Source organism: Falco biarmicus, chromosome 16 (genome assembly GCF_023638135.1).
Source record: "Falco biarmicus isolate bFalBia1 chromosome 16, bFalBia1.pri, whole genome shotgun sequence".
Taxonomy (NCBI): Eukaryota; Metazoa; Chordata; class Aves; order Falconiformes; family Falconidae; genus Falco; species Falco biarmicus.
In genome coordinates, this window is record NC_079303.1 from 2,317,471 (window position 1) to 2,340,560 (window position 23,090).

General features: G+C 57.5%; 2 protein-coding genes across 6 annotated transcripts; one reads left to right on the top strand and one right to left on the bottom strand.

Moving 5' to 3' along the window:
• Positions 1–1,191: 1,191 nt before the first annotated feature.
• On the bottom strand, positions 1,192–12,669 carry MTCH1 (mitochondrial carrier 1). Of its 2 annotated transcripts, none has more exons than XM_056362031.1 (12): positions 12,443–12,669; positions 11,600–11,684; positions 10,140–10,246; positions 9,617–9,694; positions 9,245–9,302; positions 8,748–8,799; positions 7,890–7,949; positions 4,652–4,745; positions 4,249–4,296; positions 4,002–4,069; positions 3,214–3,289; positions 1,192–2,787 (listed from the first exon to the last, which is right to left on the bottom strand). In XM_056362031.1, the coding sequence occupies exons 1-12, from the start codon at positions 12,641–12,643 to the stop codon at positions 2,713–2,715; spliced, it is 1,002 nt and encodes a 333-aa protein (XP_056218006.1). In that variant the 5' UTR covers positions 12,644–12,669; the 3' UTR covers positions 1,192–2,712. The 2 variants fall into 2 exon arrangements, with proteins under 2 accessions (XP_056218006.1, XP_056218005.1); XM_056362030.1 differs by having other exon boundaries at positions 7,890–8,123.
• Positions 12,670–12,773: 104 nt separating this feature from the next.
• Positions 12,774–22,748, top strand: FGD2 (FYVE, RhoGEF and PH domain containing 2). 4 transcript variants are annotated; one of them, XM_056361997.1, is made up of 17 exons: positions 12,774–12,900; positions 13,648–13,953; positions 15,937–16,207; positions 16,873–16,953; positions 17,471–17,619; positions 18,006–18,162; positions 18,292–18,430; positions 18,991–19,049; positions 19,432–19,578; positions 19,955–20,047; positions 20,372–20,451; positions 20,532–20,562; positions 20,671–20,763; positions 20,962–21,087; positions 21,287–21,433; positions 21,844–21,987; positions 22,071–22,748. In XM_056361997.1, exons 2-17 carry the CDS (start codon positions 13,742–13,744, stop codon positions 22,299–22,301), a joined length of 2,160 nt encoding a protein of 719 aa, XP_056217972.1. In that variant the 5' UTR covers positions 12,774–12,900; positions 13,648–13,741; the 3' UTR covers positions 22,302–22,748. The 4 variants fall into 4 exon arrangements, with proteins under 4 accessions (XP_056217972.1, XP_056217971.1, XP_056217974.1 ...); XM_056361996.1 differs by having other exon boundaries at positions 13,699–13,953; XM_056361999.1 differs by having other exon boundaries at positions 13,699–13,953; positions 22,155–22,748.
• Positions 22,749–23,090: the final 342 nt, after the last annotated feature.

A 23,090-nucleotide genomic window follows, 5' to 3' on the forward strand; every position in this document is an offset into this window, starting at 1 on the left:
CAGGAGAAATTCAGTATTTAAACCCAAATTTGCTTCCTGGGCAGACAGGGGAGCGCTGGGACCGTAGGGAGAAATCCCCTGCTCCGTGCCCTGGTGCTGGACCCAAATCTCCTCCTACAACCCTTTGTTTGTTCTCCTGACCACAGGTTTCACCCCGGGTCCCCTATCCAGCAGGATCAGGCCCTGTCCCCATCAGCTGTGCTACATGAGCATCAGCTGCAGGACCAGGGAATCTGCTAACGGGGCAGCAATTTAAGGGAGGGGGGTGCCCAGCCAGGGCTTGAGCTGTCTCCTTGCCTGCTCCAGGTGCTGGCCCCCTGCTGGGACATCCCAAAGTGCGGGACATCGAAGAACCAGGGTTAGAAACAGGAGATGAGGAAATATTGAATTATCCTATGAATGGCAGCCCCCTACTTCAAGGTAAAGCAATGCACTGAAAGCTCTGAAATGTGGTTTTCATTTAAATTGACCAACAAAATGCGTGGTGTTTCCAGCAAAGCCTGTGGGTCCCAGTGACCTGGGCAGGAATTGCTGGCAGGATGCTTGTGCCGGTGCAGGTTTAGGTAAAATTCCTCAAAGGAAAGGAAATTGTGGCAGCCGCAGCCAGGCCACGCGTGGGTGTCGGAGGCTTTACAGGCGTGTGACCAGCAGAAGGTGGCTTTAATTTTGAGGGTGAAGGTGTATGTTCCTGAGCAGGCATTGTGGTTCTGGGGGAGACGATGCCCAGTGCTGGAGGAGGCAAGAAACCAGCTAATGCAGTAAAAGCCCAGCGGATAAGGATCCTGCAAGCCGTGCAGGGGAGGGGGAGCGGCTGAGCCTACCTGATGGGGCTGACACCAGCCAAGGGGCTCTGCCATCCCTTCCAGCGGAGCTCAGGGTCAGTTTTAATTCCAAATATCTACTTTCATGTATATTCTTTCAAGCAGCTGAGCCCCGTGCTGCCTCCACCCTCACTCCAGGTGCTCCCAATGCAGTTTGCTCAGCCTCAAGCTGCTGACCTTCCATGGAGGTGAGGAAGATCAGAGGGAATCTGAGTTTGCAACAAGTGGTGTAGCCCCTGCTTTGGGGAAGAAACCAAGGGAAGTGCCCGTCTTAAATTGAAACCTTCCCTGAGAGAGGGAGCCTGTTATGCAGGGGAAAAAATAAAATAAATAAATAAATAAAAAAAATAATAAAAAAAACCACCCAACAGTTGTTTTACAGCTGTATTTTGGAGCATAGTTAAACCTTCTTTGAAATAATCTCTGGTGGTAGGGAACAGGGCCATGCATTATTTAACTTGTTACTGTAACTTAAACTGTATAGGAGGAAGGGAGGACAAACGGGACCAACTTCACCACACTGAAGGGAGCTGGGTGGGGACTGCCAGTCCCAGAATGTTCCAGCACCATCCTGCCAGCCCTGGCTGGGAGGTGCAGATCAAACCTCTCTGATGGAGGAAAACCCCTGGGCGATGGCAGGCTGGGGTCCCCAGAGGACCAGGATGAGATGTGACCCCAGCTGCTGCTCCGGCAGCACACGGGAACCTGCTCAAGGACCGCAAAACCTCTTCCCAGAGAGTGCAGCAACCTCTGTGCAAAACTGCTTCGTGGGGGAACCAAAACAGGAAATCTGTCTGGCTGCTGTGACAGCACAGACCGGTGCAAAAAAAAAGTCTCATCTGGGCAGCTGAGAGTAAATCCTGTCCCGCTGCCACCAGTGAGCTCTGCTGCGCTGAGCCGTGCTCCTGTGTGCACCAGGAGCCCTTCACCCCGATGTCTTACAAGCCTCTGGCCAGCTCGTTTATTCCAGACAGCAACGGACCGAGTGCCCCTCCTGCAAGTCGAACCCTTCGGGGTGTAGCTGTTATCATCAGGACGCTGCCACGCGCGGCTCCGTGTCCGTCGGTGAAGCAGCGACGCCGGGGTTCGGAAGGAGCCCGGCAGGTTCATGGTGAGGCTCGTGCGATGCAGTCACGCCAGTCGAACCCAGGACCCATCTCCCCTGAGAAACGCGTAGGGGCTGCCCGTCCAGGTTACACCCAGCAGCTCCATCGGGTGTATCCTCAACGCAGCCTGTCCCGCAGCAAAAAGCCTTCACGGAGCAGCTGGCGCAGCGCGCAGCCCTCCCCGCGTGCGCTCTCCACACCGAGCCCATACCCGTCTCTTTGGGACTGCGCTGCTCTTTGTAGTGGGACTCTGATTCCCTTTTGTGTTTTGATAACTGTAATTTCCCTTTCGTGCCCGTGGGAGGCTGAACCCTCCCTGGTGTTCTGGTACCCTCAAAATATTAAATAAGGTTGATCTCGCCCAGGATGAGCCACCTGCCACAGCACTCCCAGCAAGGCGACCTCGGATCTCCAGCTGCTTCTCAGCTCGGGCTTTTGTCCCTGCACCTCAGGGCTGGCTCCTTCAGTACCTCGGCATTTTCTGGTTTCCTGGACTTTCCCAGTGACTCCAGAGCTACAGCCTGGACCAAAGAGACAAGACAATGCCCTCCTGCTTTCTCTGCTACGTGTCCCGGTTGAGACAGCCGTGAGGATGGAGCTTTGGTCCAGCTGGAGCCTGAAGCCAGATGTCCAGAAGCCAACTCGTTGCTGGCCTTGCTGGAGAGGAGGTGTCTTGCTCTGGCACCACAGACTTTGGATCAAAAAGAAAAAAAACAGAAATCTATCGGAACAAGCTTAGGGTTTCTTTGAGAAGTCCAAGTCGATCGCCTCTCCCTGCCGAGGAGTCAGTCGATGGGGAAGCAGGCGGCTGGCACGGGCGCTCTGCGGAAGAGCAGGCTGGAGCCACGGAACAGCTGCCCCTGAGGAGGAGAGAGCACAGGGTCAGGGCAGCCGTGCCCAGACCCGGCCAGGGGACCGCAGCTGGTTTAACAGGGACCAGCTTGTGCCGGCCGCAGGGCCTCAGCACCCTGGGCTGCTACAGAGGAGAAAGGGGTTCAGTGCCGTGGGCGCTGGGTACTCCCCCCAGGGCTGACCGATGGTGACGGGCAGAGCCACCTCGCTTTGCTGTGTGCAATGTCTTGGTTACAAGTTTTGCACACAGCAAGTTCCGGGCATGTAACGGGCAGACCAGTACTTCCATGCCTGGTACCAGTGCAGAACTGGAAGGATTGAAGTAGGTTACAAAGCGCATCGAGGATGCAGCACAAGCACTTTCTGGGCAGTGCTGGAGACCCCGGGAAGGAGCAGAGGGAGCCCAAAGCCCCGTGTGTGCCCCACCCCCTCACCTGAGCACTGAGATACCTCCAGCAATGGATCCAGGATGGAAACGCAGGAGCATAGGGCGGGAGGCCAGCGCGCAGCCTGTGTGGCAACAAGAAATAGCTGAGACGGTCTGTACAGATCTCACGTTATCCAGACGGGTAACACAAGAGCAGCAGTTAAGTGTAAGCAAGGACACGGAAACGGTGTCCACGCTGGGCTGAAGGCCAAATGACCAGCTCGTTATTTACAATGCAACAGATCATGTAATTTAATTACCCCTGGAGTGTACAAACAAGGAGCGTTACCTGGATACGTTAAGAGTGCAGGACTAGATGCTGTATCTACACCTTCAAAAGCCAACAGATATCAAGAAAATACTAGTAGCAGCGGCTTGGATCCAGTCCCCGTCCCGTAAGCGTGAATGCAGAATTCCTGCGGCGGTGGGACTGGGAAAGCAAGCTTGCTCCTGCTCCTGCCTGCACCCACCACGACGTTAACGGCTTTGCTTTCCCTCGTGCCACCCCCAGAGCCAGCGCGGTCCCTTTGACGCCTTCTGCCTCCGGTCTAGTTCGGATCAGACCGCACCACCACCACTCTCCCTATTTCTCTCCGCTTGAGCTTTTACGCTGCTCTTGTCTGTGCCCTCTGATCTAAAATTATAAGCAACCTGGGACAGGGAACGAGCCAGCTCTGCAAGGTGCCATATAGTTTAGGGTTCCGTATGAAAGCTTTGCGATCGTTAGCAGAGGATTCAGACAAGGGACTGGAAGAAAGGAGGGGAAAGCCTCAGATCTCCGTGTGACGGACGTACCCACAGTTGTTCACTGCCATGAGATCTCCCACGAGAAGGAACGGGTACGTCAGCATGCTCACAGCGATCTGAAAGCACAGAAAACTGGTAGCCTGTCTAATGTTCACCGTGTCAAAGCTATTTCCAGCTTGCATGCTAGCAAAGGTTTGTCATTTGGATATCAAGTACAAACCAGCCTTTGCCCCCCGACCGTGAGCTCTCACCCCACAGGTGACAGGAAGGGGAGAAACAGCAGTTGCCTACGTACCCCCATCACGAATTTTGTGTAGCTCCGGATCACCGATGCCTGGCTGAACTGAAAGGAGAAACCAAAGGGATTTGTGGAGGAGGCAGATGACACCAGGCTGTCACTCTCACGTGGCATCCCTCCGCGCCCGAGACAGAGGGCGTGGGGCAGGGGAACAAGGCAGAAAGCAACAGCAGCAGCACTGCATCCCAGCTGAGAATCGGGGAAGACTTCTGCTATCAAAACTGATCCCCTAAACTGCAGTTGAAACACAGCCCTGAGCAGACACAGCATCTTTAGCACCTTCATGGGGCTTTATCTAAAGCCCAGTGTCCTTTCTGTATTACATTAGCTCCTGCTTCCTATAGACTCCTCCCAACTGCAGGTGCTTGGTATGGGGCCCCCATCAGGCGCTTCCACTCACGTTATCATCCACCGCGTAGGTGTTGATGAAGTGAGCCAAGAGGTTGCAGCACCAGAGGAAGATGACATCCCCCAGGATGTGAGGGACCAAACCGCTGCAATGGCAAAAAGAGGGTGTGAGGTGGAGAATGATCCCAGCGATGCTTCCTGAGGTGCCCACCCTCCCTCCACCAGCGCAGAGGAACCCCGCTCCCCCAAAACACATCTTTGCTTTTGGAAGGAAATGAAAGGGAGAAGGGGAGATTGGAGGGCAGGGCTCTCCCAGCCTTCACAACGGTTCTACGTGTGCGGCCAGGGACGGTCTGGAGTAAGAAGCTTGGATCTGCCGTTTGGGCACGGCTCTGCCAAGTCCCCTTGTTCTACCCCAAATTCCTCCTTGGTCCAACTCCTGCTCTGAAACCCAAGCAGGACGCTGATGAAGTGGTGCCATTAAGCACATCTTGCAGATGCTCTTCTGGATGCAGAATGAGCAGCTCATCTCTTTGTGGAATCTCTCTCCTAGAAATTAAAATGAGGGGTGTTGTTCCTGCAAAACCCGTTCTACTGCAAACTGGGACTAACTGGGGGCAGCACTTCAGCCCCTCCATTTTTCCCAGTCCCTGCTGCCACCTGGGAGCGCAGCTGCTTTGGTTTATGCCTCTCATCCATGCACAAGCACCTCCCAGCAGCACAAGCACCCCCAGCTTCTGCAGCTAATGGCACCAAAACATCAAGAAAACATTTCTGAGGGTTCCTCCGGTTTGTCAGTGCTTCAGCAGCATCTGCTGCACCAGTGCAGGCATCGAGCACAGGGCCTCCTCCTCTGGCTGTGCAAAAGGATCCGGGTGTGCGTTAAACCCGTTTCACCAGCAGATGTGCTCAGACAGTTGTGAAAGTGAGCCTGTTAAGAGCCACACGAGTGCTTGCTGGGCTGGGAAGAACAACCTCTGAGCACGCCAGGGCCCGAGTCACTCGTTGCTTCCCAAACATGATGCTGCCCCTTTAGAGCAGGGGACCAGTTTTGTTTCTGGGACTGCGTGCTCCCATCCAGCCAGCTTCACTTGCTTGGAGTCAGGGTTAATACTTTTTGGAGACAACCTGTGTACTGTTGAGGTCCCAGCAGCTCTGGAGATGTAGGTCTTGCGGGGCTAGGCACAGCAGAAGTCTTCAATAGAAGATCTGCTGGCTTAAAAGATGCAATACACAAAGAAATCAAAGCTCTGGTCTGCTTTGCAGTCAGCCTTTAAAAAAACAATCCTCTCTCTAACTCAAAGTCAAGTCTGAGGCAGACTCCTGAGCTGCTGGAGATACAACAGGGGCGTAATAAAGTCCAGAAACAGAGGGCTGGGCCATGGAAGCCACGCAAGTAAAACCCTACTTATCTGTTGATACACTGGCTTGTTTGTTTGATTTGCAATAAGGATCCCACCCCTCCCCCTCCTCCATCATCGAAGTTACAATGGATGCTGGGCCTGAGCTTATGAGATGCCTGGAGACCAAGAGTCTGAGTGAGCTGCAGAAAGGGACTAAAAAAAACCCGAATTCATTTGTGCTACAACTCCCACGCCTGGCGAGATGTCCAAGGAGATCTGGACTAGGAGTATTTTTAGAAAATGACAAGTCATTAAAAGCTGAAATGGCAGCAGGCAGATGAGAAAGCCTGCGTGATGTATGGTGATGCAACCCAGCAGGAGAAACCCAGCGCTGGGGAGCTGGGACGAGGCATCTTTGAGCCGACGGCACGCAGCAGCTTCAGGGCCCAGGGAGCACCTTCCTGGCCTGCTGGCAGGCAGAGGACCGCTGCAGATACGTGGGGAAGCAATAAACCCATCCCCTGCAAAGTCTTTACCTCTAGCCAGGCACACGCCCAGGGTGAGCGTGTGCCGCTGTTCCTGCTGCGCAGAGGTTCCAAGGCCACGAGCAACAAGCGCACCACAATGATTTTAAGGGAGTGGATGTGCTGGGACTGGGTTTGGAGGGCTGAGAGCGGAACAGCAGCGGTTTGGTCCTACAGATGCATTTTGTGTTCCCTTCGCAGCAGTGCGATTTCCTAGCGGGGTGGCAGAGCACGTATAACTTCAGAGCCCTCCTGAGACATTCTGGGTTGTGTTAAAGCCTTTCATGTGAACTATTAAGTTTAATTAGGCTACCGACAGTGTTTATTTTATGTGGATGGAAGGGAATGTGGCGGCTCCCTTCACTTAACTTCCTCGGGAGGTGGAGGAGAGGGAGGGCTGCCGGGCAGCCTGCTCCGGCCATGCCCCGTGTACAAGGAACATCCCAGAGGAACCTGTATTTAATGGAGGAGGCTCGGGGCTGCACAGCTCGGCAGAGAAGCTGTGGGCTGCGAAAGGAAGATGCAGTAACACTCAACTGATGGGGTCTCTGCAGACCCCTTGCCTTTTCCCCTGGGGGAAGGAGGGGGTGAGACCCCCTGCAACTGCTTGCCTCTTCCTGCTGCAGGTATGTTTCATCTGGAGGCCCAAATTTTGTGACTGCAGAGCCAAAGGCATCAGGCCTGAAAACCTCTCCTGACGTTTCAGAGCTGCCTTTACTGTTATCGACGTCACCAAGTGAGTTATCTCCCCACCGGGAGCAGAGGCAGCAGCTGGCTCTGCTTTTATATATATAAGTGAAAGAAAAGGAAGAAGCGTTAAGGGTTCAAGCAGAAACATGTCTGCTAGACTTCCACTTCAGCAACACCACGTCGCTTCACCACACTTCCTAAGAGCTGGAAAGGGGGTTTGGCTCCTCCTGGCCCAGGCAGCAATGCCGCTGACCCGGGCAGCATCACGCTCCCTCCTCACAGGCAAACCTGCTGCTGGCACGAACCACCTGCTCATTACAAGCACCCGCGGTGCTCCTCAGAGGAATGTGCTTCTTATCCAGGCCCTGGCTTTGATTTCAACAAGGGGTCTCATTGTTGCACTTGATCTTGGTGCCTGTTGCACAAACAAATGCTTTAAATGGCCCTTCACTGAAACACAAAGAAGCGTCAAGGGAAAATGAAAGGTAAGAAAAAACACGGGGTTTTCTCTGGGCTCTGCAGGTTTGATTGAAGATAAGATCTGGGGCCACCTTAATGGTCAAACTGGAGCGCTGTCAAAGGCACAGATTTAATCTGCGCTCTGGGAGCGATGAGAGAGTCCTGTGGTCAGACAAGGTTTCAGATGGGGGAGCTCAGTGCGACTCTGAGGTGGGCAGGGCAGCCAGGAGAGCCATCGGACTACGGGAGAAAGTATTTAAACAAACTCACGTACACAAAGAATCCCAGGATCCCTTCTTCCTTAAATATCCTGCCAATGGCGCTGAACACACCGCTGCCAAGAAAGGAGAAGAGCTGTAAGCGTGCCGGGGTTGCTCCATCTCTGTCCTGCGCAGCTTTGCATGCGTTCTGCAGCCACCAGCCAGCAATGCAGCGGGCAGCTCTGCTCTGCTGCTGCTTCTCAACCCACGGAGCATTGTGTCTGCACTCTGCCAGGCTGCAGGAACACCTGGGACAACACAACTTGCTGATAACTGGTTAAATGCTGAAGCTAGAACTCTGCTTGGCTTTGCGTGAGCGGATACACATGCCACAGCCACGGCACATAATATGCTTTGATTAGGCGATTCTCAGCCCAAGAACCCTGTCCTGCCTCTGGGAACTCGCACTGGCTGTTGTTGGTTAGTTGCAATCGTGTCCAGCATGCTTTCACATGGCTGCACGTGTAGTTTTGCCCTGCAGAGAGGCAGGTATTACTGGAAAAGGTTTGGAGAAAATCTTGCAGACTAGCAGGGCTGCAGCAGCACTTTCTATCACCTAGTCTGCCTCTCTGCTGACTTCCCTTTCTATTAACACCTAAAGCAAAAAGGCAGGAGAGTCACCATGTTATCAGCAGAGGTGAGTTACAGCACCAAAATCCCCATGAACACAAGCCAAAACACAGGGAGGCTGGGGACAGAGCCCAGCCCCACCATGTCCCGTCACCCACCCTCTAACCACAGCCCAGATTCACTTTTCTGTCTCCCAAACCTCCTGGGTTGCCACATCCCCCACTGCAGGGAGCACCTGGCACCGCTGACTCCTGGACTCCCGCTTCTGTGTGCCTAAACCCTTCAGCGCTGCAGCCACTCACCTGTATTTTACTTCCCGGCCCACGAACTGGACCATGCAGCGCATAGAGATCACTAGGAGGAAAGAAACACAGGGGCTGACCAACAAATCCAGTTTGGGTTGCAATGGATGTGAAGGACAATGCACCCTGACCCTTCTGCCCTCCCTTCCCTCTGCTCACATCACCACCAGTTCCTCTCAGCGGTCCTCAGTGTTGCAAGACCCATCAGAAACCAGTGCCCTCCCCCTGGCTGTGTGATGGGAAGGATCTCTGGCCCTAACCCCAGTGGGATCTCTAGGACAAGCTCGCGGATGAATGGGAAGAGCGCACCTCACTGCTCAGCTGGGTTAGTCCCTGAAGGCCAACCCAAGCATCTGCCTCCCTAAGCAAGGGCTCAGACCTGCGTCCGCTCTGCCGTTTCGTACGAAGCCGTTTGTGAGAGAAGCGCGTCAAGTCAACAAGGTTTCGGGGTGATCCTGAGCCTGGAGAGGGCTGCCAGGCAGAGGGACAGGACTCACCGTGCAGCGGGTGCGAGACAACCCGGGACACGCACTGCATCATCATCTCGTGAGATGTCTGGGAAGGAAAGGAAAAATCACACCTGTACAAGGAGCTGTGCTGCTCCACCGGCACAGATCAGGCCCTTTCTCTTAGCGTGGTGAAACCCATTTCAGGTCCCTCTTTTGAAATCTGTTCTTGAATAAACCTCTGTTCCAACAAAATATTTTATAGCTGGACACAGAGTAGCTACTGAATACCACAGCCTTTTCACCTACAGTTTCTCTTCAAATAACTTCACCCGCAGCCCACGGTTTAAGCTTCCTTTGCTCTCCAGGCACATCCCCAAGGCTATCTCCCTGGTCACTCAATGTGCAACATCCACCTCTCACCTCCTTCACCACTTTCCTAAGGGAGGTCTTCACATCGTCCTTGTTAGAAACATGCTCCATGTCTTCCAGTGGAAAGGCCTGAGCGGAGAGAGAAGAAATATATGGTCAAAACGGATGGAGATGCTGATCCACAAACCCTCAGTGTCTGAGGACAGGAGGAAACCAAGAGCAGTTGCGCTCTAGATGGGAGGAGAAGAGAAACAGGCAAGAAGGAACATACGAGAAGGATGGAAAGTAAAACAGGAAAGGAGGGGTCACGAAACTGCTTACAAGTGATAAAAAGCAAGTGGTTGTTCAAATTAAATCAAACTTGTTCAAAAAAAACCCCAGCTTTTGGGGATATGGGCACTGTTCTCCTGTCCTAAGGATTATTCCAGGCCCTTAGGAGATGGAAAGGGATGGGTGCTTTAGCCCTCCACGTGCAGTTGTGGCTGGGCATAGGCACATGCAGACTCCCTGGCTCCCTGCGGTAACACCGGCTGACCCAGCAAGCTGATTTATGGAGAGAGAAGCCGACCTTTACCTTCTTCACGCTCCCCCTGGTGATGGTTGATAAAGTGCTTGAGATGAGGCGAGGAGTAAGACCACGGAAGAGGCCTCTTTTCCCATCCACTTCCACAATGTGTCTGGCTGGGTAAGAAAACACCAGGCTGCCGTCAGCTGGGAACTGGCCGGCTCACAGAAAGCACCCCAAACACCTCCAGCACCCCAAACACCTCCAGCGTTCAACCAAAACCACGCTGGAGCTCAGCGTGGCACGGCAGCCGCGCTGCGGGCCCCACCAAAGTGATTTATTATAACAGCGATAAATAAACTTCACATAGGATGCAAAGAATCCTTCAGTGTTCCCTGTTGTACCTGTCTAATCGGGAAGGATAGCTCCGATATTTTGGGCTGCTACTCGTCTTTTGGCTGGTTTGCTCACCTGAAAGGGCTACGAGGCAGTCTGGACTGAACCAGGGTAGGGAGGGACCTTCCCATGTGTTGTGTGGTGTCACCTCCTCCCTCCACCCCAGGGGTCGGATTCAGGCTTAATATGGATCTCTCCAACCCCAGTTCAGCTCCTGCCCCACCACCTTCTCCCAGGCAAACTTCCTTAGGTCTCCAGGCAGGAAAACAGCCAACAGATCCAATTTCTCCCTGATACAACAAGGTGGAACACAACCCACTACATGCTTGTAGCTACTCACTACTCCTGGCCCCCATCTTCTGCTGTCCCAAGTGAAGCCAGGAAGGCTCTGCACATCTCCATCACCCAACGCTCTCAACCTATTGGGAAAATGCCTCTTCTAAAGGGCAGCACCGGCGCGTTTCCTTCCCCCGGTGTCCCAGGACAGGTTTGCAGTGCTTTCCTACCGCTCCTGCACTGGCTGCCCCCACCCCACGGGCACTGGGACCAGCCCAACACTCGGCTTTCGGGACTGTGTACTCCCCTTCCCCACAGCAAAGCCGCTGTGAGAGCAACCCCCAAGGTCGCAGAGTATTCACCTGCCTCTCCTGTGCTGCTCTACCTGCAAAGAAAGAAAAATAGTACTTTTTTTTTTTTTTTCTTTCTAAATAGACCTTCCCTTTTCTTGGTATTTCTGTTCCTTTAGGGCTCCATCTACAACACAACTGAGCAGGGCAGGGAGCCAGGTTATTGCAGGGCTGTTTTAGAGAAGGAAGACGCTTTGCTATCTCCAACCCACACAGAACCCTCCACCACCAAACCTAAACCCCCGCCACCCTCTCCGCTAGGGTGTAAACCCAGAGTAACGTGTGCCACGGGAAAGGGGATGCAGCACCAACGCCAGGGCTGCCACCTCCTTGTCCCCAACAACAGGTAGGTAAATCTGATGGCCTTACAACTAGGTGTGATGGTTTATGTCTCGCCGCAGCCTCAGGACGATCCCAAGGCGGGGTGGGAGTGCTGCTGGAGGTCGGCAGCTCCCAGCCCCGGTTTTGGGCAGGACCCTGAGCAGGAGGGAAGGGACGTTCACTCACCGTAGGTGAAGAAGCCGGGCAGGTACAGGACTTTCCTTCCCAGGACGTTTCTTCCAACGGTTGGAGGTAGTGGCTCATGTCCAACCTAGAAGAGAAATCCCATGAGCAGGTCCCCGTCCCGGCATTCCCGAAGCCCCTGGGCCACACTGCCTCGAGCCCAGCATCCGTGAGCTGCCAAAGGGCCACGTTCCCCCCATCACCCCCCAATCAACTGGGGTCCCATGCCACAGGCTCCCTAGGGTACAGGGTGTCCTCAGCCCCCCCGTTTTTGGGGTCCCTACTAGAGACATTCAGAATACCCATTATACTGGGGGTTCCCATCCCTCCTTATACAGAACCCCCCATTGCAGGGGGTAGCCTCATCCCCCCTGTTTTTATGGGGTCCCCCCAGCACTTGGGGTCCCCATCCCCTGTCAGGAGGGGGTCCCAATGCCCCCACTGTAAAGGAGACCCCACTGTATAGGGGTCCTCGTCCCTTCATTCTATAGGGGTTCCTATTCCCTGCTATATAAGGAGTCCCCATTATAAAGGTATCCTCGTCCTCCGATTATACAGGCTTCCCCATTCTACAGCTGCCCTCACCTTCCCGTTACACAGCGACCCCCGTTATACAGTGGGGCCTCATCCCCCGTGACACAGGGGGCTCCCCCATTCTATAGGTGCTCCCATTGCTCAGGGGGTCCCCTGTTATATGGGGGGGAGGGTATATATGGCAATCCCTAGTGCATGGAGGTCCCCATAGGGGGTCTATATAGGAGCCCAACACCTCCCGTTATAGTGGGGTCCCGGCCCGCCGTTACAGATGGGGTTCGCGTACCCCGCCCCCCCCCCGCGGCCCCGGACCTGGACGAGCAGCTTGACGTAGAGCAGCGGGTGGCTGGCGGCGGCGAGCCCCGCTCCCAGCACCACGAACAGCCCCTCGGCACCCTCAGCCCGGGCAGCGCCCCCCGGGCCCGCCGCTCCCCCCGGGCCCGCCGCCGCCCGCCCCACGCCACCGCCAGGGGGCGCCAGGGCCACCGGGGGCAGCGGCGCCGCCGCCGCCATAGCCGCCCCCCGCCGCCGCCACTGCGCATGCGCTAGCTCGTGCTGCGTCTGACGTCACCGCGCCGGGCGGAACCATTGCCTGAGGGGTGGGGGGGAGCGCGGGCGGAACCATGGCGGGAGGGGGGATGGAGCCACGGTGTGAGGGAGGGGACGGCGCGGCCATGACAGGCCGTGACAGGGGCAGCGCGGCCGGGCGAGGGCTGCGGCGGGGAAGGGAGGAGGCAGCGAGGCTTGGGCACCGGGCGGGATGTGGCGAGGTGGGGCCATGCCCTGTGCCTGTTCCGCTGTGGGGTCTCCTCAGAGGGTGGGCTGCAGCAGCAGGGCCGTGAGGGGCTGGCAGTGGGGTCTGGCAGTGGGGGGCTGGCTGTGGGGTCTGGCAGTAGGGGGCTGGCTGTGGGGGGCTGGCAGTGAGGGGCTGGCAGTGGGGGTCTGGCTGTGGGGGTCTGGCTGTGGGGGGCTGGCAGTGGGGGTCTGGCTGTGGGGGGCTGGCAGTGAGGGGCTGGCAGTGGGGGTCTGGCTGTGGGGGTCTGGCTGTGGGGGGCTGGCAGTGAGGGGCTGGCAGTGGGGGTCTGGCAGTGGGGGTCTGGCAGTGGGGGTCTGGCAGTGAGGGGCTGGCAGTGGGGGGCTGGCAGTGGGGGGCTGGCAGTGAGGGGCTGGCAGTGGGGGGCTGGCAGTGGGGGTCTGGCTGTGGGGGGCTGCCCGTGAGGTGGGGGCTGGCAGCTGGGGGTGGCCATGGGGCCTGTGGCACTAGCACACCCCTCGCCCCTTCCCTCCCTCCCCCCCAGCCCCTCTGGGCAGCAGGACCCGCACACAGCCCGTGTGGGCTCCCGGGGCGCGGAGCACGGGGGGGCTGCAGCTCCCCTGTCCCCGGGCTCTTCCCCAGGCCTCCTGCCCAGCTTGGGCCCTTGCACCGTTCCCGCTGCCGCTCTGGGCTCGGCTCTGCCGCCGCTTTGGGGCACACGGCAAGGTCCCTCCAAATGAACAAACTCCGCGCGTTTTCTCAGCGTTTCTCCTACTTGCAACCTGCTGCGCTTCCTCTTTCCTCTTCCCTTGAGGCCAACCCAGAGCCGAGCTCTCCTGCCACAGAAAGGACAGCGGATGGTCTTTGCCTTGTGCAAGCCCTCATCCCCAAACAATATCCTGGGTGCCAGAAACACCTCGAAGCAGAGAGAAGAAGGGAGCCACAGCCATCAGCACCTGCCCCTGCAGCTCCTTCACACCCAGGACCCTCTCCCAGCCGGTGCCATGGAGGAAAAGGCCGATAATCACCGGAGCGTGTTGAACCTGGCAGCTATGTTTGAAGGGCAGTGGTAAGGAGGGAGGGTCCTGGGTGCTGCGGGTGCGTTAGGGCTCCGCATGGCATGGGTTTTGGAAGGAACAAACCACAGAGGTGGTTTGGAGGCTGTGGAGAAGCGGTTTGCTAGGCGGTGGTTTGCTCTTCTTTAGCACCTGGATCTGCCCCAGCGTCTTCCCCCTATTGCAGGCGGTGAACAGAAGTGTGAAAACCTCAGCAGGCTGTGACTGACTTAGCTGGAGGTTTCTGCGCCTGGCTTAGGGTTGGGTCGTGGCATGCTGGTTGCCTCCACGCTCGGCACCTTTGCAGTCAGCCTGGCTGGCGAACGCTTTTTCTCCTTTTGCTGTGGACAAAAAGATTTTGGTTTGCAAGTATGTAGGCAGGGCTCTTCCCTGGGAATTAACTGCTTGAGCATCTGGGAGGATCCAAGCCTCAGGCACCAGCCTCGGACTGTCTAGTTGTTTGCAGTGATGTGGATCCTAGGGAGGAAAGAGTTAGGTGCCAGGGTCAGAGCAAGGGGATCTGCCTGGCCCCTGGTGTGGGAAATAATTCTGAGGCTTGGGGCAAGTTATCGTGGTCCATGCCTCAGTTTCCCCATCGGTTGAATCGGGGTACCAAATCTTGCCTTTCCTTGGGTCAGTGAGGTGCTCTTAGTGAGCTTTAATGAGGCTGGGTGGTTAGGCAGATGAGTTTTGCAGCACTTCCTAAAGATGGTCAGCCACAAGATTTCCTTCCGCTCCAGGAGCTTTGCCTGCATCTCTGCTGCATCCTTTGCCCTGGGCTTTGTGCTCTGGATGGCTCCAGAGCACCATGGTTGTCCCTATGGTCCCACAGTTGAAATTTGGCCAGTGATGTTGTTGTGTTGGAACTGTTTGCAGCATTTGATCTGGCTCCATTTCCCTGCTGCAGCATGTTTGTTGTTTACCATGAAGTGTGTGTTTGATTTAGAGGAAATAAAAGTAACGTAGAACTTTCAGAGGAAGCTGGAGAGCCTGGAACAGAAAACAGTTTAGCCCAAGTCAGTGCAAATAGAAAGGGAGAAGTTCCCTGTTGGATCTCAGCTGTGTGCTTAGGCTGCCACAGATCTGGGAGGCACTGGGAGAGACAGAAAAGCCTCTGTGTCACGGAGGGTTATGCCAGCCCCGTGGACGGGAGGGGACGTGTGCGTGGCTGTGGGTGCACTCCTGAGCTCACAGATGTGTGCTTATCAGTGTGGGGATGGACCTGCATCCCTCTTCAGAGGAGTGTCTGCCCCTCAAGTCATCTCCTGTCCTCAACTTCGCAGTTTTATGGCCAGTTTCGTCCCGTTTTTCCCCTCCTCTTCATCCCACGCCTGTCTGCAGGCCACCAGTGGTTGTCTTTCCAGTTTCTGCCCAGAGCAATTTACCACAGACACCAGCTCAGATGACAGACCACTCGCTGTCATCTTCACAGCCTGCGCCCTGTGTGGCATCTTCCCCACGCCTGCTCTGGACCTGTTTTCCTTGTCTTTGCCAGAAAAGGGAAGAGAGAAAACTGCCAATAAACTACCGCTCTGCAAAACCACCTATGCAAGCCTTCCTCTTGGCTGACACCTCTTGGCTCTTTGGCTTTTAAAGCTTCATGCCCAAGGCTGCTGGCTCCCCATTTTTGCTCCACGGTGGCAGCAGGCAGAAAGCCAGAGCCGTGCCAGCACCGCAAAGGGTAGGGCTGTGCTCCGGAAAGCAAATAGCTGTGGGTGGGATAAATGGCAGAGTCGTGCTTTTCTAGAGCAGGACGGGGACTGACCACATCAACATGAGGCACTGGGAGAAGAGAGGCTGGATCCTGGCCCCTTGGAGGATGCGTGGGCTGTGGGACCCCGGTCTGTATCAGCGGGGTTGTAGCGGAGCAAAGCAGCATCGGTGCTGGGATGCTGCTGTGCCTGTTGTCTTTGCTTGAGGATGGTGGCTCTGAGCTGGGTGGCTCAGGCTGTGCTGGGGGAATGGGTGAGCTGATCATGCCGATTCCTCTCTGGCAGGGCTAGCAAATTTGCCCGGAGGGAGAAGCAGGCTCCGCACGACCAGACTGCTGCTGCAGCCAGCCAGCCTCAGCAGCTTCCAGCATCCCCTGCCAGCCAGAGCTTCTCCCAGATGGCTGCCAGGCACCAAGCAGAGCAAGAGAATGAGGAGGAGGAGGAGCAGCAGGGTCGGCGGGGGCTCAGCTTCAAATGCCTCCGTTCTTTCCGACAGAAGATCAGTGAGGACAACTGGAGGAGGCAGCAGGACCCAGGCCTCACGCCTGGCAGCAAGGTGAGCTCTGGAGGCACCTCAGGCAAGGCTGGTGGGTGCCCACGCTCAGGCAGGGAGTCACATGGGCTGGGTGGGTTTGGAGGTCTCTGCTGGCCCTGCAAGGGCTGGTGCATGTGGTGACAGAGGAGTGGCCCCTTCCCTGATGCTTCAGGCACAAATTCCCCATAGTCAGATAGACCCAAGCAGACCTTGTCTCTTCCAGCTCTGATATAACTACGTTGTGGGGGTCAGATGCACAGGTGAGCCCAGCCAGGTCCACCTCAGGGCATCCCTGGGGCTGTGCTGGCCTTTGCCATCTGCAGGCAGGTTTCTGCAGGACTGCGTTTAATTACTAGGTGCAATTATAGACCATGGGGTTAACCCACCTCACCCTGCACCGCTCCTCTGGATCTCTATCCCTGTATTGCTCTGGGAGAAACAGGCAGAGAGGAAGGGGTGACCCAGGAGGCCATGAGCCAGGCTTCCTGACAGCCCCCAAACGACTTTGTTTTCACCCTTGTTTTCACTGCATGCCTTGTAGAGGTCCTTCCCTTGCCCTCACATGGAGCAGGGTCCAGTTTGATGCTGGGCTGTGGTCTGTGAACAGCGGGGAACAGAGCTGAATCCCCTCAGGCTGGTGGGGGTCACGTCTCTGCCCATGAAATTGAGCCCTTCTCCCCTTGCAGGAACCAGAGGAAAAGAAAATCGCTCTGGAGCTGCTGGAGACAGAGCAGGCTTACGTCAACCGCCTCCACCTTCTCGACCAGGTGAGCTGCGGAGCACAGAGGCCCACGCAAGCCTGGGAAGCGATAGCCCTGCTGCCGTCTGCCCCCACCAGCACAGCTCGGCCACTCTGTGCTGACAGACCAGGCAGTACCACAGCGTAGCTCCGCACTCACCGATTTTCATGCACTCTGCAGTGGGGCTTGCACCCTGTGGCAGTGTGTGGGCTCGGTTCAGGGCACGCACAAGCCAGGGGCTGTTTGCTCGAGATATGAAGGGAATGAAGCTGTATAGATAGGAGCCACGTTGGGCTGCTGGTCTTCATGGCGAGAAGATGGGTCTGGCCTTTGCCTTTCTGATACCCCAGAGCTCCAGGGAGCACCTTTGTCCCAGCAAAGCCTTCCATTTCCCTCCTGCTTCTCCCTGGAGGCCTGGGATTTCCCTCCTGCTCAGAGTCAGGCCTTTTCCCTGGGCGATGTGCGATGTGCTGGTCTCGAAGAGGGAATGGAGGATCCTCAAGTGTTTTCCTGACCCTTTTTATTCACCCCTTCTTTCTTCCAGATATTCTATGCGGAGCTCATGAAAGAAGCCAAAAATGGGAAGACAGTCCCAGAGGAGGTGGTGAAAATGATCTTCTCCAACATCTCCTCCATCTACCAGTTCCACGCCAAGTTCTTCCTGCCGGAGCTGCAGAAGCGCATGGAGGACTGGTGAGCTGCGGAAGGGGAGGGCAGGATGCCTGGGTGGCTTTGCCAGGGTGGAGGAGCAGTGATGAATTTGGTCTCCTACCAGGACCAGATCTCAGCTCCAAGTGCCCTTGTGCTGAAAAGCACTTCCTTAAAACACTCCAGCCGAGAGCAGGGTATTTCTGAAAAGGGGGGTGACATTTCAGGTGGTTTAGGGGTGTGCCCAGGCTGGCTGCAAGCTGGAGACATTCCCGTTCTGGAGAGCAGGAAGTTGTAGGGGGACACAGCGGGTCACAACGCTAAAAACATCTGTCCTCCACCGTGCACAAGCCGTCCCTTCGCTTTATCCCTCGCTGTCTGCCTGCCCCGCCGGACTGAGGAAGCTGGCGGTCTGTGGTTCCATCCTGCAGGAGCTGCAACCCTCGGATTGGGGATGTGATCCAGAAACTTGCGCCGTTCCTCAAGATGTACGGTGAATACATGAAGAACTTCGACAAGGCCGTGGAGCTCATCACTGTCTGGTCAGAAAAATCGCCACCCTTCCAGGAGCTCATTGCTGACATCCAGGTAACGGGCCGTGGCAGGGTGGGGGACCGCAGCAGTGCTCCCCAAAATCTGCTTGCAGGGGGGAAGCAGCGGGGGGTGGGAGCTGCCTTGGTCACTGTTTCTCTCTCCGTCTGCGGTGGCTCTCCCCAGAAGAGGAAGGTCTGTGCTAATCTAACGCTGCAGCACCACATGCTGGAACCTGTGCAGAGGATCCCACGCTACGAACTCCTGCTGAAAGAATATGTCCGAAAACTCCCACCCAAATCCCCAGACCGGGATGATGCAGAGAGTAAGGGCTCCGTCTGGCTCTCCCCGCTGTGGGGGTTGGGACAGTGGGTTCACAGGGGAAATAACAGCCCCTGACGTTGCACGTGGGCATTGGGATACCTGGATTCTCTCACCAGCTGCCGCGTGCCCTTGGATAAACCTCACAGTCTGACCCTTTTCTAGCAGGGAAGGGGGTTAATCTGCCCTTTCGGGGTCTGTGGAAGCCAGCAGGGTGGGTGGGTGGTGTTTCAGGACAAGGACAGTCCCTCCAGAGCATCCCCCAGGGAGACCTGCAGTGGCCGGGGGGCCATCAGACCCCTACAGATAACAGGCTCCCAGTCCTGCTGGGATGGAGTGGTAAACAAACTGGATTTCTGGGTCCGGGGGCCCGACTGTAGCCCACCGCCCAGTCTGGCTGGACCCAGGGGCTTGTGCCGCGTTCCAGGGCCGTTGAGGCTGTGTCCAGGGGAGGACAGCAGCCACCACAGGCGGGCCTCCCCCCCCAGGGAGAGACCCAGGGGCTGTCTTCCACAGCTCCCTAGCAAGTGTTTAACCTCCACCCTCTTTCTCTTCTTGTTGCAGAGGCCCTGGAGATGGTTTTTATGGTGGCCAAGCACTCAAACGCAGCTATCGCCGAGATGGTGAGTGCCTATCCCAGCTGGCAGTGTCTTGTGGCTCGTGGCACGGTGATTTGCCGGATTTCCTCGTGGCCTCATTGCTGTGCGACTCAGTGGACACAGCCATGCCCTGAGCAGGACAGGAGCACTGTGGGTTCAGCAGAAGAGGCTGGATTCTGTTCTTGATGACTGACCCCATCACCCTGGGAAAGTCATGTCTGCAATATCAGCCAGGATGTGACCGGCTGTTTGAGGCTGGGAGCTGCTCTCGAAGATCAGTCTGGGGTGAGAGTGCTGTGCCACCTCTCCCAGTACTCAGCAGCTGGCCTGGGAGGCGGGGATGGAGGGGACCCAGGGTTGTGGCTGCTCAGCTCCCCACACGGACAGGTCCCTCTGCCTCCCTCAGGAACGGCTGCAGAACCTCTGGGTGGTCTACCAGCGGCTGGGCCTCGAGGATGACATTGTGGATCCCTCCAACGAGCTGATCAAGGAGGGGCCGATCCAAAAAATCTCCACCCGCAACAACAGCACATCGGAGAAGTACCTGTTCCTGGTGGGAGCTGGGATGCCCAGGGAAAGGGGCAGGGGGCAGATAAGATGGGAATGGGGAGAGGGGCAGCGCAGCCTGGATGGGGTGTCGCTGGGTCATCCCTGCACAGAGGGGATGAATTCAGAGCTGGGGGATGACATCCCCTGGGTGCAGGGCACCCTGTACGGGACGTGGTTGGGAACATGCTGATCCCTGGGGGTCTGCCACGCTCCCAGAGTGCTCTGCCTCTGCGGGGGGGAGAGGGCTGGGGCAGGAGCAGTCACTCGGTAGGCTGGATTCTTCCCAAGGGCCTGCTCAGCCCCAGGGGGGTGGGGGTCCTAGGTCCCAGGGAAGCCCCCAGCCCTGAGCACCAACCAACCCTCTTCCCCTCCCTGCCCAGTTCAACAACATGCTGCTGTACTGCGTGCCCAAGGTCATCCAGGTGGGCGCTGAGTTCCAGGTCCACCTCCGCATCAACGTGGATGGCATGAAGGTCAGACAGGCGCCTTGTCTTTGTGCTTCCCCCAGGCCGCGGCTTCTCCAAAACGCGCCCTGCTCTGGGTGTGATGTGGCTGCTGCCCTGCGCTTCCTCGGAAAGGAGGGAGGGGCTGGAGCCGGGGGTGGCTTTGTGGGTGAGGAGGGCTGGCTGCTATACGCTGATCTTCTTAAATAGCAGCGAAATCTTGTGCTTGTGGGATTGAAGGGACTGAAGGGCTTGTGCCTGAGGGAAGTCCCTGTCCCCCGCATCATGAAGGAGGGTCCCTGTGTGCTGGAGGTGGGTTCAGTTGCTCCACATCCTTTCTTCGGTCTCTCTCAGGTGCAGGAGCTGAATGACACACAGTTCCCTCACACCTTCCTGGTCTCGGGAAAGCAGCGGACGCTGGAGCTCCAAGCCAGGTAAGGGGGAGGGGGGGAGGGTTCTGCAGACCCTCAAGGAGGAGGGACAACGGCTTATCCACCTCCCTCTTTGTACCCAGGTCTGAAGAGGAGATGAACGCCTGGATCAAGGTACCACCGAGCGCTGGGAGAGGCGGCACACCTTACTCACCCCAGCTGGATGTCCTGTGTCAGGGGCAGCCCCCACAACTGCCCCTCCAGCCCTGTCTTCCCCTCTAGGCCTTCCAAGATGCCATTGACAGGAAGGAGAAGAGGACTGAGACCTTTAAGACAGCAGTACCTGGGCTGGAGGCGGGCACCCCCGCGTTGAAGGTAACCCTCCTGCCCTCCTCGTGCCTTGTCTGCCTCCAGCACCCCCTCTGCACAGCAGCTCAGCAGAGCCCACCAACAGAGCTGGAGGGAGGCTGCGGGTGGGGAGAAGGACTGAGGAGAGGAAGGGGTGAGAGCAGAGGGGCTAAAGCCTCCTGGCCCGTGGCTAGCAGGCCCAGCAATGCAGTCTCCCACCCCCAGACAGAGGAGCTGGGCCGCCGAGCTCCACAGTGGGTGCGAGACAACCTGGTGACCATGTGCATGCGCTGCAAGGAGCCCTTCAATGCTATCATGCGCCGGAGACACCACTGTCGAGCTTGTGGATACGTGAGCTGCCTCGTCTCCCCCTCTTCCCTCCCTCCTGGCCCGCTCAGGTGCTGCTGGGGCAGGAGCTCACCTCTCCTACACCTCGGACCCCTTTCCCCGGGCTCAGGGTTGCTCCTGCCCCTTGGCTCCTCATGGAGTTGTCTCTGGGATCCCCCAGCCCTGCCCCAGTCTCACCAGTGTCCCTGTCTGGTGGTTGTAGGTGGTGTGCGCTCGCTGCTCTGACTACAAGGCCGAGCTACAGTATGATGGGAACCGCCTGAACCGCGTGTGCCAGGAGTGTTACGTCTTCCTGACGGGCCACTTGATGCTTGAGGACCGGGAGGGGAAGCACAAAGGCATCCTGGAGGTGAGCGCTGCCCCTCTCTGCCCACCCTCCCTGGGCCCTACTCCCCTGTCCCTGTCCCTCTGAGCTCTGCCACCCACCCTGGTCCCCAGCCTCGCTGGCACAGCCTGGCTGCGCGCCTGCAGCGGGAGGGGTGGGAGTCGCTCCTGCAGCACTTGGAGGGTCCCTGCTAACTGCGGGGCTGGTGGATGAGCTGAGCGCCCTCCCTCCTGCTCTGAGCCCAGGACTGGGCATCCAGGGCTCCCCCCGCTACAGGATCTCAGCGGGACCCTCACAGGCAGGACCACCCCTCACCTGCCCCTGGTTTGGGGGGTTTTGTGGAGCAGGCGGTGAATTCCCTAAGAAAGGACCTTCACGCCCTTTCTGCTTCCCGCACTGGCTATTTAGGGATTTTGGGGGGGGTTTTTTGACAGAAGGGAGCTGCAGAGGTATCAGGCAGGAGTTTGCTGTGCAGTTCCCTGCAGCTGTTGGACAAGAACGGCAAGGGGGGCATGCGGGGCTGGTTCGTGATCCCACAGGATGATCCCCTCGTGCTGTACATCTACGCGGCCCCCCAGGTAAGGCCCAGCTCAGCACCACCTGCGAGGGCATCCCGGTGTGCCCATCCCCTGCCTCTCACCGCCGTCTCTGCTCTTGGCAGGACATCCGAGCCCACGCCTCCATCCCGCTGCTGGGCTACGAGGTGAGGGACCTGCCGCAGGAGCACTCCCGCCACCTCTTCCAGCTGGCACAATCCCGGCAGCTCTACACCTTTGTGGCCGACACCGAGGAGCTGAAACGGCGCTGGATGAGGGCCATGGCGCGCTCCGCCGCAGGCATCACGGACCTGGAGGAGGCTGAGGACGTGGACTCCTGCAATGAAGCAGAATGAGGCCGTGGCCACCTCCTGGGCTGCCTGGTGGGTCAGACCTCCCCCTGCCCGTCCCGCTCACGGCTGGCTTCGGGCAGGTCCCGAACCTCTGCGTTTTGGGGTTTCCTCACGTAAAGGACAAGGTGGGGGCACATTTGCCACCGCACAGACAAACCAGATCCCCCTTCCCCTTCCTCTATGCTCTCTGCACCGGCCGGAGGCGATGGGGGTCCCCGAGCCGTGAGGTGGAGGGAGAGCCAGGGGGTTTTGGGGGGCCTGCGCCCCTGCGGCCCGGCTGTCCCCAGCGCGCTGTGCTGTGCCGTACCGCCGGCTGCCGCGCGGGGGCAGCACCGCCTCAGCCTTCCTCCCGGCCCGGCTCCGGCCGGGGGATGCCGCAGGGGGGATGCCCACCTTTGGGAAAGCATCTTCGGAGCTGGGACTGCTGCGATAAATCCTACCTGCAACCCCCCTGTGCGGTCCAAGGAGCATTTTTTATTTTTTTTTTTTTTTTTTGGGCGGGTGGGAGGGTATTTACCAGAGCGCCCTGTGGAATTGTCACCGGGGCCCCACATCGCCTTACCCATAGCCAGCCCCGGTCTGGCACCCTGCAGAGACCCAGTTTGTAGGTCACCCTCACCTGGCTCAGGGCCCCTAGTGCTGGATTTGGGATGTCCCTCTCCCAGCCTGTCACCGCTTCTGGCCTCACACTGCTGCAGTCCCACGTGTGGGGGTACCCCTTAACCACAGACACCCCCAGCCTGCGGTGCTGAGCCAGCCCACGCTCCCATCACAGACTTACCGTGCAGCCCA

Excerpts from the sequence above, each read along its gene's own strand:
- MTCH1 (XM_056362030.1), bottom strand. The coding sequence starts at position 12,643 with ATGGCGGCGGCGGCGCCGCTGCCCCCGGTGGCCCTGGCGCCCCCTGGC. Across the intron at positions 11,685-12,442 it reads ACGTCAAGCTGCTCGTCCAG|GTTGGACATGAGCCACTACC; the intron begins GTCCGGGGCCGC and ends TTTCTCTTCTAG. Across the intron at positions 10,247-11,599 it reads GCCCGGCTTCTTCACCTACG|CCAGACACATTGTGGAAGTG; the intron begins GTGAGTGAACGT and ends TTTCTTACCCAG.
- FGD2 (XM_056361997.1), top strand. The coding sequence starts at position 13,742 with ATGGTCTTTGCCTTGTGCAAGCCCTCATCCCCAAACAATATCCTGGGT. Across the intron at positions 18,431-18,990 it reads AGACCGGGATGATGCAGAGA|AGGCCCTGGAGATGGTTTTT; the intron begins GTAAGGGCTCCG and ends TTCTTGTTGCAG. Across the intron at positions 20,563-20,670 it reads AGATGAACGCCTGGATCAAG|GCCTTCCAAGATGCCATTGA; the intron begins GTACCACCGAGC and ends CTTCCCCTCTAG.